The sequence below is a fragment of the Hemitrygon akajei genome, chromosome 28 (assembly GCF_048418815.1).
Source record: "Hemitrygon akajei chromosome 28, sHemAka1.3, whole genome shotgun sequence".
Lineage (NCBI taxonomy): Eukaryota > Metazoa > Chordata > Chondrichthyes > Myliobatiformes > Dasyatidae > Hemitrygon > Hemitrygon akajei.
This window is the reverse complement of record NC_133151.1, coordinates 8,914,693-8,930,933: the sequence shown is the minus strand read 5'-3', so window position 1 is coordinate 8,930,933 and position 16,241 is coordinate 8,914,693. Positions and strand designations below refer to the sequence as shown.

Sequence of the window (16,241 nt, the reverse complement as noted above, 5' to 3'; positions counted from 1 at the left end):
GAGGTCATAAAGTGCTCCCAATGGTGTGCGTCTCAAATCAGCCTCTGACAGCCAGGTCCAACTCCCGGCCTTCGCCTGGCGGAACTGTTTGCACCGACAGGAGAAGGGGGCATCTTAAAATCAGTTGCTTCGGACAGGGGGAGGGGGTTCGTTAGCCTGGGAAGGCAGCACACATAGGAGAAGAGATTTGAAACCTCCTCTGCCTTGCGAAAGGCTTCGGGAGTAAACCCCAGAGAAGAAATGCACGTCCCTAAGGCGGCCTGGTGTTGATTTAATGTCATTCCGTCTTCTCCCGCAGTTCGGCCGTCGTCAAAACGCTATGCCCGGCATCCCTTTTGACGCCGGCGTCTGGACCGAGAGGGGGAACCGTGAAGCTTGGGCAACCCACGGGCTTCATCCACCTCCTGCCCAGGATTTGGTGGCGCCAATCTCCACGACCAACTCAAGACCCAGGGTGATGGGCGAGTGGCGACGGTGGCAGGCATGAGCTGGTGCTGGGAGCCACTAGCCACAGACCTGCTCTCAGGCGGCCAAGGCGGGATAGTCGCTCTCTCCTCATGAGGCAAGGGCAGTGTTCCGGGGGGGACGGAGCAGCCTTCTTCTGGGGCCGCACTGCTCCCCCTCACTGGAAAGGGTGTAAGCTAAAGAAAGCTTCCCTGTCAGCACACCTCAGCTGACTGAACAACTACTTCGGGGTCGAACTACCTCAAAAGCCACAAAAGAGAGGAGCAAGGCGTGAGGCTGAGCAAACTCTGTGTTGGAGCCCGGAATGTCAGGAGATGCAGGGACGACACGGAGGGGCGAACTGCTCGTGCAGGACACGTGCTTCAGAAGTACGACATCGACGTTGCAGTGCTCAGTGAGATGTCGTGGTTTTTCGTGCTTTTCAAATGACCAGGAGACGCAGAAGATTCTTCAAGAAGGGTTAAACTTTAATTTGCAAATCAAAGCTGAGACAGTCATTGAGCTGGTCGCTGACTGCCTCCCGATTCTCGGATACAGCCGCTTTTTAAAGCAAACCTGGTTTAGCTGCATTAACATATCCAAGCGGTGCATATCACAGTTACTATTGTTTTTACCTATTGACTTATTCGGTCTAATCGACTATATAGTTTTAATTACACAGCAGACCTGTTCAAAGCAAAATATCCCTGAGTTACTTTTCATTAACACATATTGTCTCTACATTGCTTTACTACGCAGTCGACAAGTTCAAAGCAAAATATCCCTGAGTTACTTTTCATTAACACATATTGTCTCTACATTGCTTTACTACGCAGTCGACAAGTTCAAAGCAAAATATCCCTGAGTTACTTTTCATTAACACATATTGTCTCTACATTGCTTTACTACGCAGTCGACAAGTTCAAAGCAAAATATCCCTGAGTTACTTTTCATTAACACATATTGTCTCTACATTCAATTGGATACCTGATTAGCATATATTGACACATCATTGCCCTTTAGCATTTCACACAGTTTTGGTTACACAGCAACTTCACAGCTGGCGACCGCTTTCAGCCACCTCTCCCTAGCATATACCAACACACCATAGTTTTTAGCATTAAGTTTTATACTCCATAATATTCATATTCTCCAATAGAGACTGGTGAAATCACAGACGGAGGGGGGCTGGCTACATGTTCTCCCGGAGTGGCGAGGGAAAGGATGAGGCTAGAGAAACTGGAGTTGGCTTTGCCATCAGGACCACAATCATCAGGGACCTGTGGAGTCCCTCACCAGAGGCATCAACGATAATGAGGTAATGAGGCTGCCTCCTTTCAGATAATCAATGGGATATTTTCTTTTTAATTTGGTAAATACTTCCATCTATTTGTACCCGTCATTCCTTGATACAGTTCACGGTCGTGCATCGGGCGCATATGTCAAAGGACAAATTAGAGCCCGTATCTTTTCCAATATTAATCCTATTTGTGATAGATGTAATATTGAGGTGGCTACTTTAACACATATGTTCTGGTCTTGTATCACGTTAGATAAATTTTTGTGTTGGCGCGTGGCCAAGTGGTTAAGGCGTTCATCTGGTTATCTGAAGGTCGCTAGTTCGAGCCTTGGCTGAGGCTGTGTGTGTGTCCTTGAGCAAGGCACTTAACCACACATTGCTCTGCGACGTCACCGGTGCCAAGCTGTATGGGTCCTAGTGCCCTTCCCTTGGACAACATCGGTGGTGTGGAGAGGGGAAGGCCTGCAGCTTGGGCAACTGCCGGTCTCTCATACAACCCTGCCCAGGCTTCCCAACTTCCCAAGGTGCAAATTCATGGTCTATCGAGACTAACGGAGGTCCACACACACTACACACAGATAAATTTTGGAAAGAAGTCTTTAAAACTTTATCAAAAGTCTTGAATTTGGATCTTCAACCGAATTCATTTACAGCAATTTTTGGGATCATCCCATCGGAAGCGGGAGATATTCCTTTATCCGCTCAACAGATGATAGTTTTTACAAGTTTTATTGGCTGAGAGCCATTTTGCTGAACTGGAAGGATTCTAATCCGCCTGCTATTATTCATTGGCTTTCCTCCATTATGATCTGTTTAAGTTCAGAGAAAATAAGAAGTCGGTCTTTTGATAGGTCCTTTAAATTTGAGGAAACTTGGCAACCCTTTTATTCAATATTCTCATATGGCCCTTCCAGTGAGTTGCCTTTTCGAAGTGTTGGATTTGATCAGAGCGTTCTTCCGTTTCTCTTGCTCTCACTCCCAGATAGACAACAAGCCCCAGTGCCCAGTCTTGGAGGCCCTTGATGGTCCCCCCCCCACACATTGGTAGAAGCTAGGCCGGCAGTCAACCAGCTGCAGGCAGGTAAGGCCCCTGGCCCAGATGGGATCCCGCCAGAAGCCTCCAAGAAGGCAGCAGTCCCGGGAGAAAGCCTGTGTACCACAGGACGTCAGGGAGGCAAACATCCTCCACCCGTACAGGAACAAAGGGGCAGGGCATCGGGTGGCAGCCACAGAGGGATATCTCTCCTGAGCATCGCCGGGAAGATGGTGGCCCGTATCAGGGCTGCCTCTCGCCTCCTTGATGGCGTTGTCTCAGAAGAGCCAGTGCGGTCTCAGGTCTAACAGAGGGACCATTCTCTTTGCCGTCAGGCAGACCCAGGAGAAGTGCCGGGAACGGATCCAGGATCTCTTCACCCTCTTGGTGGGCCCGCCGATCCCTCACCAAAGCAGGCTGCCGCCACCCCAAAAGCTGCTCGGTATGGTCGGGTCATTCCATGATGGACAGGGTCATCGAACACGGCTGCACCCCCGACCCCCAGCAGGGGCCACGGCGCTGTTCGTTGCTCTCTCACGCTCCGGCGCAGGACTGACGGACGCTCCTTCGACCTGCGACGCCTCCAGGCCGGGGGCAACGGTACGGGGGCCTCCCCTTTGCAGGTGACTCTGCCCTCTTGCCGCCCGCGGCCGACGGGACCTGCAGGAGCTCGCTGACCGCAAGAAAATCCGGCCCAACCCGACCCCCCACACACCGCAGGCAACCCCGACGGACTCACCGGTGAGGTGTCGCCTCGCCTGGAAGGACTGTTTGGGGCCCCTGAATGGTAGCGGGGGAGGCAGGTGTGACACGGTGGGTGGGGTGGCAGGAGGAACCCTACCCCTGGTGGGGTGGTGAAAGGATGGGGTGAGGGTTAGGTGTTAGATCTCTCAGTGGGAGAGCAGTTTGGAGACGGTGACTACAACTCCCTGGCCTTGGACTGGGATAGGAGTGGGAAACAATTTAATTGGGGTGGTGGGGGGAAGTGGTGGAGGGAGAATTGTGAAGAGTTTATGCAAAATACCTCTAACGATACTGGCTTCATCAAAGAAGGTATAGTTCTGTACGCATACTTAAATGTGTTATTTTAGATAGTGGAATGGATGGCTTCGTTGCCAAGTTTGCAGATGACACGAAGACTGGTGGAGGGGCAGGTAGTGTTGAGGGAAACAGGTAGGATGCAGAAGGGCTTAAGACAAGATGAGGAGAGTGGGCAAGGAAGTGGCAAATGAAACAACAGCGTTTGGAAAAGGCACGGTCATGCACTTTGGCAGTAGAGGCAGATTTGTTTTCTAAACGGGGAGAAGATCCAGGAATCTGAGACGCAGAGGGACTTGGCAGTCCTTGTGCAGAACACCCTGGAAGTTAACTTGCAGGTCGAGCCGGTGGTGAGGAAGGTAAATGCCATTTCAAGAGGTCCAGAATACAAGAGCAGGGATGTGATGCTGAGGGTTTGTAAGGCACTGGCGAGGCCTCACCTTGAGTATCGTGAACAGTTTTGGGCCCCTCATCTAAGTTGGCATTGGAGAGGGTCCAGAGGAGGGTCACCAGGATGATTCCAGGAATGAAAGGGTTAACCCAGGAGGAATGTTTGTTGCTTCTGGGTCTGTACTCATGAAATGTTTTGCACTTTCCCAAAATCTGCCTCCCGTTCTGGTCCTCAGATCCCCAACCACCCCCCACCCTCACTCACGTTTGCCCCTCACGCTCTGGGTTCCGGGTATCAAGCAGTGTTCCGGTCAGCGTTCGCGTTGAGACATCTCCCGGCCAACTTCCTCTATCGGTCTGACTACCAGGTGGTTTCGTCACCAAGCGAGGGGAGGGTCACCACCAGGTGGTTTCGTCACCAAGCGAGGGGAGGGTCACTACAGGACCGCTGGTTCTTAAGATGCGGCCCGGCCAGTCAGTGCCCACTTCAGATCGGAGCTGACGCACCATGCAGGGCGGTCTACTCTGCCCGGCGCTCCTGCTGGCCCTGGCCGTTGTCGGTGCCTCTGGCGACAGCCCGGTAAGTCAGTGCGCGGGCGAAAGGGATCTGCGGGAATCGGCAGCGTTAGAAACCGAGGGCGAAGCAGCTTTCTACTCCCTGCCACTGCCCACTGACCGCGGGGTTAGAGAGGGAGAGAGAGGGGGAATCAGCCAGGGTTCCTGCTCCCCGTCACTGACCGGTCACCCCTGGGGTTAGAGAGAGGGGGAATCGGCCAGGGGTCCTGCTCCCCGTCACTGACCGGTCACCCCTGGGGTTAGAGAGAGGGGGAATCGGCCAGGGGTCCTGCTCCCCGTCACTGACCGGTCACCCCTGGGGTTAGAGAGAGGGGGAATCGGCCAGGGGTCCTGCTCCCCGTCAATGCCCCAGGGGTCCCCTGGGTTAGGGGGGAGGTAATCAGCTGGGGTTCCTGCATCACTGGCCGGTCACCCCTGGGTTAGAGAGAGAGGGAATCAGCCAGGGTTCCTGCCACCCATCACTGACCAGTCACCCCTGGGGTTAAAGAGAGGGGGTATCAGCCTGGGTTCCTGCTCTCCATCAATGCCCCAGGGGTCCCCTGGGTTGGGAGGGGGATTTAAGCATCACTGTCCGGTGACCCCTGGGTTAGAGAGAGGGGGAATCAGCCGGAATTCCTGCTCCCCGTCACTGACCGGTTACCCCTGGGTCAGAGAGAGGGGGAATCGGCCAGGGTTCCTGCTCCCCAATCACTGACTGCTCACCCCTGGGTCAGAGAGAGGGGGAATCAGCCAGGGTTCCTGCCACCCATCAATGCCCTAGGGGTCCCCTGGGTTGGGAGGGGGATTTAAGCATCACTGACCAGTGACCCCTAGGTTAGAGAGAGAGGGGGAATCAGCCAGGGGTCCTGCTCCCCGTCACTGACCGGTCACCCCTGGGTTAGAGAGAAGGGGTATCAGCCTGGGTTCCTGCTCCCCGACACTGACCGGTTACCCCTGGGTCAGAGAGAGGGGGAATCGGCCAGGGTTCCTGCCACCCATCACAGACCGGTTACCCCTAGGTTAGAGAGAGAGGGGGTATCAGCCGGGGTTCCTGCTCCCCGTCACTGACCGGTCACCCCTGGGGTTAGAGAGAAGGGGTATCAGCCAGGGTTCCTGCTCTCCATCAATGCCCCAGGGGTCCCCTGGGTTGGGAGGGGGATTTAAGCTGGGGTTCCTGCATCACTGACCAGTCACCCCTGGGGTTAGAGAGAGGGGGAATCAGTCAGGGTTCCTGCTCCCCGTCACTGACCAGTCACCCCTGGGTCAGAGAGAGGGGGAATCAGTCAGGGGTCCTGCTCCCCGTCACTGACCGGTCACCCCTGGGTCAGAGAGAGGGGGAATCAGCCAGGGTTCCTGCTCCCCTTCAATGCCCCAGGGGTCCCCTGGGTTGTGGGGTAGGTAATCAGCTGGGGTTCCTGCATCACTGACCAGTGACCCCTGGGTTAGAGAGTACCAGCCATCGTTAAAGTTCGCCCCCACCCCTGGGAACATTGGCGCTCGGTTGCGATCTTCAGGTTAGCCCGCCGGCGACCTACGAGGCTTCCTGAGAGGGAGGAGGCGGGCGCTACGGACGGCTGACATCCGATGCTTGGTTTCAGGCCTGGAACCTGGCCGGTTGCTGGACCAATCAGCTGGGGTCGACGGCGGATATCAAGATGGACGATAGCGGGATCCTGCGAGGCACCTACAAGTCAAAGGTTTCCAGCGTTGGGAAGCAGGTCCAAGGAGATCTGGTCGGGTACCAGCTGAACTCCGACCAGCCGACCTTCGGGTTTGTGGTAAAGTGGACCACAGGTAGCTCCCGACATTTGCCACCCGTAACTGAGTCCGTACCCCACCCGAGCTCCCGGCCCCTGCGCCTCTCTCGCTCCGGCGAGCTCTCCCTCTGACTCCGGGTGCAGGCGCGCCACAAACGTGGGGTGGACAGGACTGAGGGAGCGCCGCAGAGCGGGACAGGCGGCGAGGAGGGAGCGCCGCGCTGTGGGAGGGGCGACGAGGAGGGAGCGCCGCAGAGCGGGACGGGCGGTGAGGAGGGAGCGCCGCGCTGTGGGAGGGGCGGCGAGGAGGGAGCGCCGCGCTGTGGGAGGGGCGGCGAGGAGGGAGCGCCGCGCGGTGGGAGGGCCGGCGAGGAGTGGAGCGCCGCAGAGCGGGACGGGAGGCGAGGAGGGAGCGCCGCAGAGCGGGACGGGAGGCGAGGAGGGAGCGCCGCAGAGCGGGACGGGCGGCGAGGAGGGAGCGCCGCGCTGTGGGAGAGGCGATGGAGAGAGAGCGCCAGACTTTGAGGGGGCTGTGGAGGGAGCGCCGCGCGGTGGGAGGGGCGGCGAGGAGGGAGCGCCGCGCTGTGGGACGGGCGGTGAGGAGGGAGCGCCGCGCTGTGGGAGAGGCGATGGAGAGAGAGCGCCAGACTTTGAGGGGGCTGTGGAGGGAGCGCCGCGCGGTGGGAGGGGCGGCGAGGAGGGAGCGCCGCGCTGTGGGACGGGCGGTGAGGAGGGAGCGCCGCACGGTGGGAGAGGCGATGGAGAGAGAGCGCCAGACTTTGAGGGGGCTGAGGAGGGAGCGCCGCGCTGTGGGAGGGCCGGCGAGGAGGGAGCGCCGCAGAGCGGGACGGGAGGCGAGGAGTGGAGCGCCGCAGAGCGGGACGGGCGGCGAGGAGGGAGCGCCGCAGAGCGGGACGGGCGGCGAGGAGGGAGCGCCGCGCGGTGGGAGAGGCGGTGGAGAGAGCGCGCCAGACTTTGAGGGGGCTGAGGAGGGAGCGCCGCGCCGTGGGAGGGGGCGGTGAGGAGAACCGCCCCTCAGCTGTCAGAGTAACAGTCCCGACATTAAGTTGAAATCCTCTCCGTGCCCAGAGTCGGTCCGGGGAAGTGTCACGGTTTGGACAGGGCAGATGTTTGACATAAACGCCTGCCAAACCTTAAACGCGATGTGGTTGCTCCGAAGAAAATCCTCCGCCGACAACAACTGGGGGGCGACCCGGTAAGTGATGAATCCCTTGTGTCTCCGAGCGCCAATCTCTTCACAGTCGCGCGGTCCAGACTCCTGGCACTGAGGGAGCGCCGCACCGTGGGAGGGACAGTGAAGAGGGAGCTCTGTACTGAGGGAGGGGCGGTGATAGAGGAGAACCGGTGGTGAAGAGGGAGGGGCGGTAACAAAATGAAATTTCTACAGCGGGTGTGACACCCAGGGGATCCTCGGGTGGTGAAAGGCGCGACAGAAACGGAGGAGTACCGCTTTTGAAATGCGGCGGCTCAGCAAGGATTCAGCTGGGGCGCAAACGGCTGGGAAATTCTCCGCACCGGGAGAGAGCCGTATGCGTCCAGAAATCCAGGAGCCACGGGCTGTGTCCCCGGTCCACCGTGACTCACCAGGTTACTGCCGGGACTTAGAGAGGATGCCCGTAGCCGCAACTGCCCTTGCCCCAGGAGTGTGTAATGGGACGGTGTGGAGAGAGCTTCACTCTGTGTCTGACTCCGGGAGTGTGTGATGGGACGGTGTGGAGGGAGCTTCACTCTGTGTCTGACTCCGGGAGTGTGTGATGGGACGGTGTGGAGGGAGCTTCACTCTGTGTCTGACCCCGGGAGTGTGTGATGGGACGGTGTGGAGGGAGCTTCACTCTGTGTCTGACTCCGGGAGTGTGTGATGGGACGGTGTGGAGAGAGATTCACCCTGTGTCTGACCCCGGGAGTGTGTGATGGGACGGTGTGGAGAGAGCTTCACTCTGTGTCTGACCCCGGGAGTGTGTGATGGGACGGTGTGGAGGGAGCTTCACTCTGTGTCTCACACCGGGAGTGTGTGGTGGGAAGGTGTGGAGGGAGCTTCACTGTGTCTGACCCCGGGAGTGTGTGATGGGACGGTGCGGAGGGAGTTTCACTCTGTATCTGACCCCGGGAGTGTGTGATGGGACGGTGCGGAGGGAGCGTCACTCTGTGTCTGACCCCGGGAGTGTGTGATGGGACGGTGTGGAGGGAGCTTCACTCTGTGTCTGACTCCGGGAGTGTGTGATGGGACGGTGTGGAGGGAGCTTCACTGTGTCTGACCCCGGGAGTGTGTGATGGGACGGTGTGGAGAGAGATTCACCCTGTGTCTGACCCCGGGAGTGTGTGATGGGACGGTGTGGAGAGAGCTTCACTCTGTGTCTCACACCGGGAGTGTGTGGTGGGAAGGTGTGGAGGGAGCTTCACTGTGTCTGACCCCGGGAGTGTGTGATGGGACGGTGCGGAGGGAGTTTCACTCTGGATCTGACCCCGGGAGTGTGTGATGGGACGGTGCGGAGGGAGCGTCACTCTGTGTCTCACCCCGGGAGTGTGTGATGGGACGGTGTGGAGGGAGCTTCACTCTGTGTCTGACTCCGGGAGTGTGTGATGGGAAGGTGTGGAGGGAGGTCACTCTGTGTCTGACCCCGGGAGTGTGTGATGGGTCGGTGTGGAGGGAGCTTCACTCTGTGTCTGACCCCGGGAGTGTGTGATGGGACGGTGTGGAGGGAGCTTCACTCTGTGTCTGACTCCGGGAGTGTGTGATGGGTCGGTGTGGAGGGAGCTTCACTCTGTGTCTGACCCCGGGAGTGTGTGATGGGACGGTGCGGAGGGAGCTTCACTCTGTGTCTGACCCCGGGAGTGTGTGATGGGACGGTGCGGAGGGAGCTTCACTCTGTGTCTGACCCCGGGAGTGTGTGATGGGACGGTGCAGAGGGAGTTTCACTCTGTGTCTGACCCCGGGAGTGTGTGATGGGATGGTGTAGAGCGAGTTTCACTCTGTGTCTGACCCCGGGAGTGTGTGATAGGTCGGTAAAGAGGGAGTTTCACTCTAAACCCTTCTGCCTGCCTCACGAACCCCTGTTTTGGGATTACTGGGTGGAAACGCTGACGTTACCAGGACTCCGATGTGACAATTACATAAAGTGACCGGGGGGAAGTGAAGTGGGAATTCTCCAGCCTGGATCACCCTGTGAAAGGCGGATCGGAATGTTCCCGGTTCCACCTGACCCGTGTCTCTGATCACCTGTCTCTTTCTCCGTTGGGAACAGGACGGGGCTGGACGTGTTTCGGCGCTGTGACGAGAAGTGTGGATCCGCGCACCGAGACGGCGCGTTGGGAGGTTAGCGGAAAGGCGAATCCAGCGTCGGTCCCTAGGAGGCGCGAGTGTGTCACCGAGCGCGGAGGGACGCGGCAAATCTACTGATTGTAATTTCATTTCTGTATCTGTAATCTGCCGATCGTTATTAATCATAATCTCATTAAAATAAATCAATAGTCATCAGCTTTCGGTGTTCTCTCGGTGTCTCTCCGTATGGCGCGGGGAGGGGTGGGCAGCTCATTCAAGATTGCTTTAATGTCATTTCCAGTACACAAGAGTTAAGGAGAAAGAAATACTGGTCATTCCGGATCCGATACAGCACAAAAAAAAACAACAATAAAATAAAGAGCACAATAGGTGTTATAAATATATAATTTGCAAGTTGAGTCACCGGTGAGGAAGGCCTGACGTTCATTTCGAGAAGATTAAAATATAAAAGCAGGGATGTAATGTTGAGACTTTACGAAGCCCTGGTGAGGCCGCACTTGGAGTAGGTTTGGGCCCATTATCTTAGAAAGGACGTGCCGACACTGGAGAGGGTTCAAAGGAGGCTCACGAAAATGATTCCGGGATTGAGAGTGTTGTCATATGAAGAGCGTTTGATGCCTCTGGGCCCGTATTCACTGAATTCAGAAGAATGAGGGGTGACCTCATGGAAACATCGAAAGGCCTTGATAGAGTGGATGTGGAGAGGATGTTTCCTATAGTGGGGGAGTCTGGGACCAGAGGACACAGATAGAGTGGATGTGGGGAGGATGTTTCCTATAGTGGGGGAGTCTGGGACCAGAGGGCACAGATAGAGTGGATGTGGAGAGGATGTTTCCTATGGTGGGGGAGTCTAGGACCAGAGGACACAGATAGAGTGGATGTGGAGAGGATGTTTCCTATAGTTGGGGAGTCTAGGACCAGAGGACACAGATACAGTGGATGTGGAGAGGAGGTTTCCTATAGTGGGGGAGTCTGGGACCAGAGGACACAGATAGAGTGGATGTGGAGAGGATGTTTCCTATAGTGGGGGAGTCTAGGACCAGAGAACACAGATAGAGTGGATGTGGGGAGGATGTTTCCTATAGTGGGGGAGTCTGGGACCAGAGGACACAGATAGAGTGGATGTGGAGAGGATGTTTCCTATAGTGGGGGAGTCTAGGACCAGAGGACACAGATAGAGTGGATGTGGAGAGGAGGTTTCCTATAGTGGGGGAGTCTAGGACCAGAGGACACAGATAGAGTGGATGTGGAGAGGAGGTTTCCTATAGTGGGGGAGTCTAGGACCAGAGGACACAGATAGAGTGGATGTGGAGAGGAAGTTTCCTATAGTGGGGGAGTCTAGGACCAGAGGACACAGATAGAGTGGATGTGGAGAGGATGTTTACTATAGTGGGGGAGTCTAGGACCAGAGGACACAGATAGAGTGGATGTGGAGAGGATGTTTCCTATGGTGGGGGAGTCTAGGACCAGAGGACACAGATAGAGTGGATGTGGAGAGGAGGTTTCCTATAGTGGGGGAGTCTAGGACCAGAGGACACAGATAGAGTGGATGTGGAGAGGAGGTTTCCTATAGTGGGGGAGTCTAGGACCAGAGGACACGGATAGAGTGGATGTGGAGAGGAGGTTTCCTATAGTGGGGGAGTCTAGGACCAGAGGACACAGATAGAGTGGATGTGGAGAGGATGTTTCCTATAGTGGGGGAGTCTAGGACCAGAGGACACAGATAGAGTGGATGTGGAGAGGATGTTTCCTATAGTGGGGGAGTCTAGGACCAGAGGACACAGATAGAGTGGATGTGGAGAGGATGTTTCCTATAGTGGGGGAGTCTAAGACCAGAGGACACAGATAGAGTGGATGTGGAGAGGATGTTTCCTATGGTGGGGGAGTCTAGGACCAGAGGACACAGATAGAGTGGATGTGGAGAGGATGTTTCCTGTGGTGGGGGAGTCTAGGACCAGGGGACACAGCCTCAGAATAGAGGGGCGTCCTTTTAGAACGGAGATGAGGAGGAATTTCTTTAGCCGGCAAGTGGTGAATTTGAGAAATTCGTTGTCACCGGCAGCTGTGGAGGCCAAGTCTTTATGTATATTTACGGTAGAACTTGATAGACCCTTGATTGGTCAGGGCATGAAGGGATACGGGGGGGGCAGGGAGGAGATTGGGGGCTGAGAGGGAAAATGGATCGGCCTCGATGAAATGGTGGAGCAGACTCGATTGGCCAAAGGGCCGAATTCCGCTGCTATATTTTATGGTCTTATAAAACAGTTTATTTCATTCCTCCTGTGATCCACAACCAGCTCCTTTGTTTTTGCAACAATGAGGGAGAGGTTGAGATGGAGGGAGAAGCCCCGGAGGGAGCAGATGGGTAGGTGAGGAGATAAGGTGAGAGAGGGGAAGGGGAATGGGGAATGGTGAAGGAGAAGGGGAGGGGGAATAATTACCAGAAGTTCGAGATATATAGGGTAATGTATATGAGATGCTGGAGGATCTCAGCAGGCCAGGCAGCATCTATGGAGACGAGTAAAGAGTTGACGCTTCGGGCTGTGACCCTTCATCAGGGCATACACGGGAGCACCGGGAACCCCCAGCGGACTCGCAGGTGAATAATGACCGTCACAGAGTCAATGAAAGAGCAGGACCCTCAACCAGAGGGAGACCACAACGGGCGTGATAGAGGCGGATCGGAAGGTTGAAAGAGCAGGAAACACCTGGACACAGGCGCGGGGGTTTGGAAGGTGTGTGAATTAATATCGTGAAACTTTTGAGTCGTTCGAGCTAATGGCCGGCGTCGGTGAGGCCAAATTTGGAGTATCGTGCGCAGTACCTACCCACAGGAAGGGTATCGATAGGACTGGAAGGGGACGTGGGAAGTTTACAAGGATGTTGCCGGGGTGAGGGGCAGCGATGAAGGCCCTCCATCTCCGGGCTTCCTTCCTCTCGGTTTTCACCGCCGTCAGTCCCGCAAGTCCCGGGCGGAGACTCGGGAATAGCGTCACTCTCAGATGGAGAAGGGTTCTGTTTGCCCAGTCGGGGGTTGTCGGCCCCGAACCTGGAGGGCCGGTGGGCCGCTCTCAGTCTGACCTTTAACCTTTGACCTGTTTGGCATGGGCGACCCTGCCGTGAGCCAAAGCACAAAGCCCCGACTCCAGCCGTCACAGCTCCCCCGGGTCATCGAGACAGGCAAGCCTCCAAACCCTACAAAGTTGAGGTCCTCTTGGAGGACGAGGGTGTGAGGAGATGGAATAGGTTAGGACTTAATTCCTTGGAAAGTAGAGGTTGAGAGGAGATTTGATGCAGGGATACAGAATTATGAGGGGTATAGGTAGGGTAAATACAAGCAGGCCTTTCCCACTGAGTTTGGGTGGGGAGACAACTGGAGGTCATGGGTTAAGGGTGAAAGGTGAAATGTTTACAGGGAGGGGGAAACTCCTTCACTCAGAGGGCGGCGGGAGTGCGGGACGAGCTGCCAGCGGAGGTGGATTTGGTTGCGAGGAGGCAAGGTGGGAGGGGAGGGGAGGCGGGGGGAGCCGGTGATGGGGGGGGTGGGGGCGGTGAGGCGGGGGCGCCCGCACTGTGGGGAGGGGCGGAGAGGAATCTCGGCATGATAGGAGGGTGGAATGATGTCACGCAGGGGCGGGGCCACGGCCGCGCCCCCTACTTCCTTGGAAAGTTTGCGTTGGTATGGCAACGTCACCAAAAAACTTTGACAAACTCCTGCAGGTGCACAGAGTTCTGCCTGCTGCGCCACAGCCTGACGTAGAACGAAAGGCCAACGCCCTCCCCACCGTTGAGCATGTCTCCGTGGAGCGACCCCACAAGAAAGAAACTTCCACCGTCAAGGACCCCCCCACCATCCGGGCCGTGCTCTCTTCTCACTCCTACCATCGGGAAGGAGGGCCAGGAGCCTCAGGTCCACACCTCCAGGTTCAAGTCAGGTCAAGTTTATTGTCATTTTGACCATAAACTGCTGGTACAGTACACAGTAAAAATGAGACAACGTTCCCCCAGGACCCTGGTGCTACGTGAAACAACACAAAACTACACCAGACTATGTGAGACAGCACGAGGCTACACTAGACGACATAAAACAACACAAAAACTACACTAGACTATGTGAGACAGCACAAGGCTACACTAGACTATGTAAAACAACATAAAAACTACACTAGACTACAGACCTGCACAGGACTAAATAAAGTGCACAAAACAGTGCAGAGCAGTACAATGATTAATAAACAAGACAATAGGCACAGTAGAGGACAAATTTCAATATAATAATAAATGATGTAGATGTCAGTCTAGACTCTGGGTATTGAGGAGTCTGATAGCTTGGGGGAAGAAACTGTTACACAGTCTGGTCGTGAGAGCCCGAATGCTTCGGAGCCTTTTCCCAGACGGCAGGAGGGAGAAGAGTTTGTACGAGGGGTGCGTGGGGTCCTTCATAATGCTGTTTGCTTTGTGGATGCAGCGTGTGGTGTAAATGTCCGTGATGGCTGGAAGAGAGACCCCGATGACCTTCTCAGCTGACCTCACTATCCGCTGCAGGGTCTTGCGATCCGAGATGGTGCAATTTCCGAACCGGGCAGTGATGCAGCTGCTCGGGATGCTCTCGATACAACCCCTGTAGAATGTGATGAGGATGGGGGGTGGGAGATGGACTTTCCTCAGCCTTCGCAGAAAGTAGAGACGCTGCTGTTCAGGAACAGTTATTACCGGTCAACCGTCAGGTTCCTGAACCAGAGTGGATAACTTCACTCACCTCAACTCTGAGTTGATTCCACAACCTATAGACTCACTTTCTATTTACAACCGATGGACTCACAGAGCACTATAGCGCAGAAAGAGGCCACTCAGCCCATCCAGCCTGTCCTGAGCCATTCCACTGCCTCGTCCCATTGACCTCCCCCACACCCCTCCAAACCCCTACCACCCACGTACCCGTCCAAACTTCTCTTAAGCATTGAGATCGAGCTCGCCCACACCACTCAGAAGGATGGGAGGAGATCTTACAGAAACATGGGGAATTATGGATAAGATAGAGGCAGGGAAGCTGTTTCCACTGGGAGGTGAGACTAGAACTAGGGGGACAGAGCCTCAAGATTCGGGGGAGCAGATGAGGTAGAACTGCTTCCCCCGGAGAGTGACGAAGCTGTGGAGGGAGCGCCACGCCCTCGGAGGGGCGATGAGAAGGGAACACCATGCTATGGAGGGGCAGTGGGTAGAAAGAACCACGCGGTGGGAGGGGCGTCGAGGAGGGGACGCCGCACTCTGGGAGGGGCAGTGAGCCCTCAGCTGCCGAGACTGATCACCTCAAAAGTACCTCTTCCGTAGGAGCCACTTCCGCAGGGCGGGGTGGGGGAAAGACTTTGGCTGTCCAGTCAAATTGTGCTGTGGTGGAGGTATTCTTCGAGCTGAGCAGCCCCCCGTCAAAGACAGCCCTTCTCCAGCTCTCCCTATCCTGTGCTAATTCCTCCCGTCCAGTGGAGTTGACGAGGCCCACCCTCAGGTGGGTCTTGGTATGGTCCTCGGGCCACTCTCTCGGCCCCCCACCCCCCAGGAGAGCGCTCCGCATCCTGGAGCCCGCCGGACAGGGGCGGTTTCGGGAGGCAGGCACGCCGATGGTGTAGCCGACCCAGCGCGGTTGGCGTTGAGTCGCGATTGCGGCCGTGGAGGTAATGTTAGCTTCCTCGAGGACGCTGGAGTTAGTACGCCTGTTCTTCTCAGAATCTTTCGGGGGCATCTTTGATGGTACGTTTCTCGGGATTTAAGGGGCCTGCAAGACTCCGCTCCATAGAGCCAGGAGGGAAGGACTAAAGCTTTATAGATCAGAAGCTTTAATCACCTGTCATCCTCCTTCACTCCAAAAAGCCCTGACTTGCTCAGCCCATCCTCTTAAGACACGCTCTCTAATCCTGGTAAATCTCCTCTGCACCCTCTCTGAAGCTTCCACATCCTTCCTTTGATGAGGCGACCAGAACTGCGCACAGTACTCCCTCCGACGTGCAACGTTACAACTCCTCCCTCGGAGTGTCAGACACCCTGAGCCAATAGGCTGGTCCTGGACTGATTTCCACTTGGCATGATTAACTTATTATTATCTAATTACTTAGGGTTTTATATTGCTGCACTATTCTTGGTGCGGCTGTAATGAAACCCAATTTCCCTCGGGATCAATAAAGTATGTCTGTCTGTGCCAGACGAGCTTTTCAGTGTATCTTGGGGCATGAGATGATACCAAACCATTTACAAGGCAGATTGTGGGCTGAAGGGCCTGTATTGTGAGCTAAAGGCTTGTATGTGGGCCGAAGAGCCTGTGTTTTGGGCTAAAGGCCTGTATTGTGGGCCAAAGGGCCTGTATGTGGGCCGAAGGCCTGTGTTGTGGGCCAAAGAGACTGTATTGTGGGCCGAAGGCCTGTGTTGTGG

The 16,241-nt window shown here is 55.9% G+C and overlaps 1 protein-coding gene across 1 annotated transcript; it reads left to right on the top strand.

Annotated features, from left to right (window-relative positions):
* Positions 1-4,650: 4,650 nt before the first annotated feature.
* LOC140717664 (avidin-like) lies at positions 4,651-10,013 on the top strand. Its single transcript, XM_073031299.1, has 4 exons — positions 4,651-4,785; positions 6,359-6,554; positions 7,607-7,733; positions 9,781-10,013. Exons 1-4 carry the CDS (start codon positions 4,714-4,716, stop codon positions 9,854-9,856), a joined length of 471 nt encoding a protein of 156 aa, XP_072887400.1. The 5' UTR covers positions 4,651-4,713; the 3' UTR covers positions 9,857-10,013.
* Positions 10,014-16,241: the final 6,228 nt, after the last annotated feature.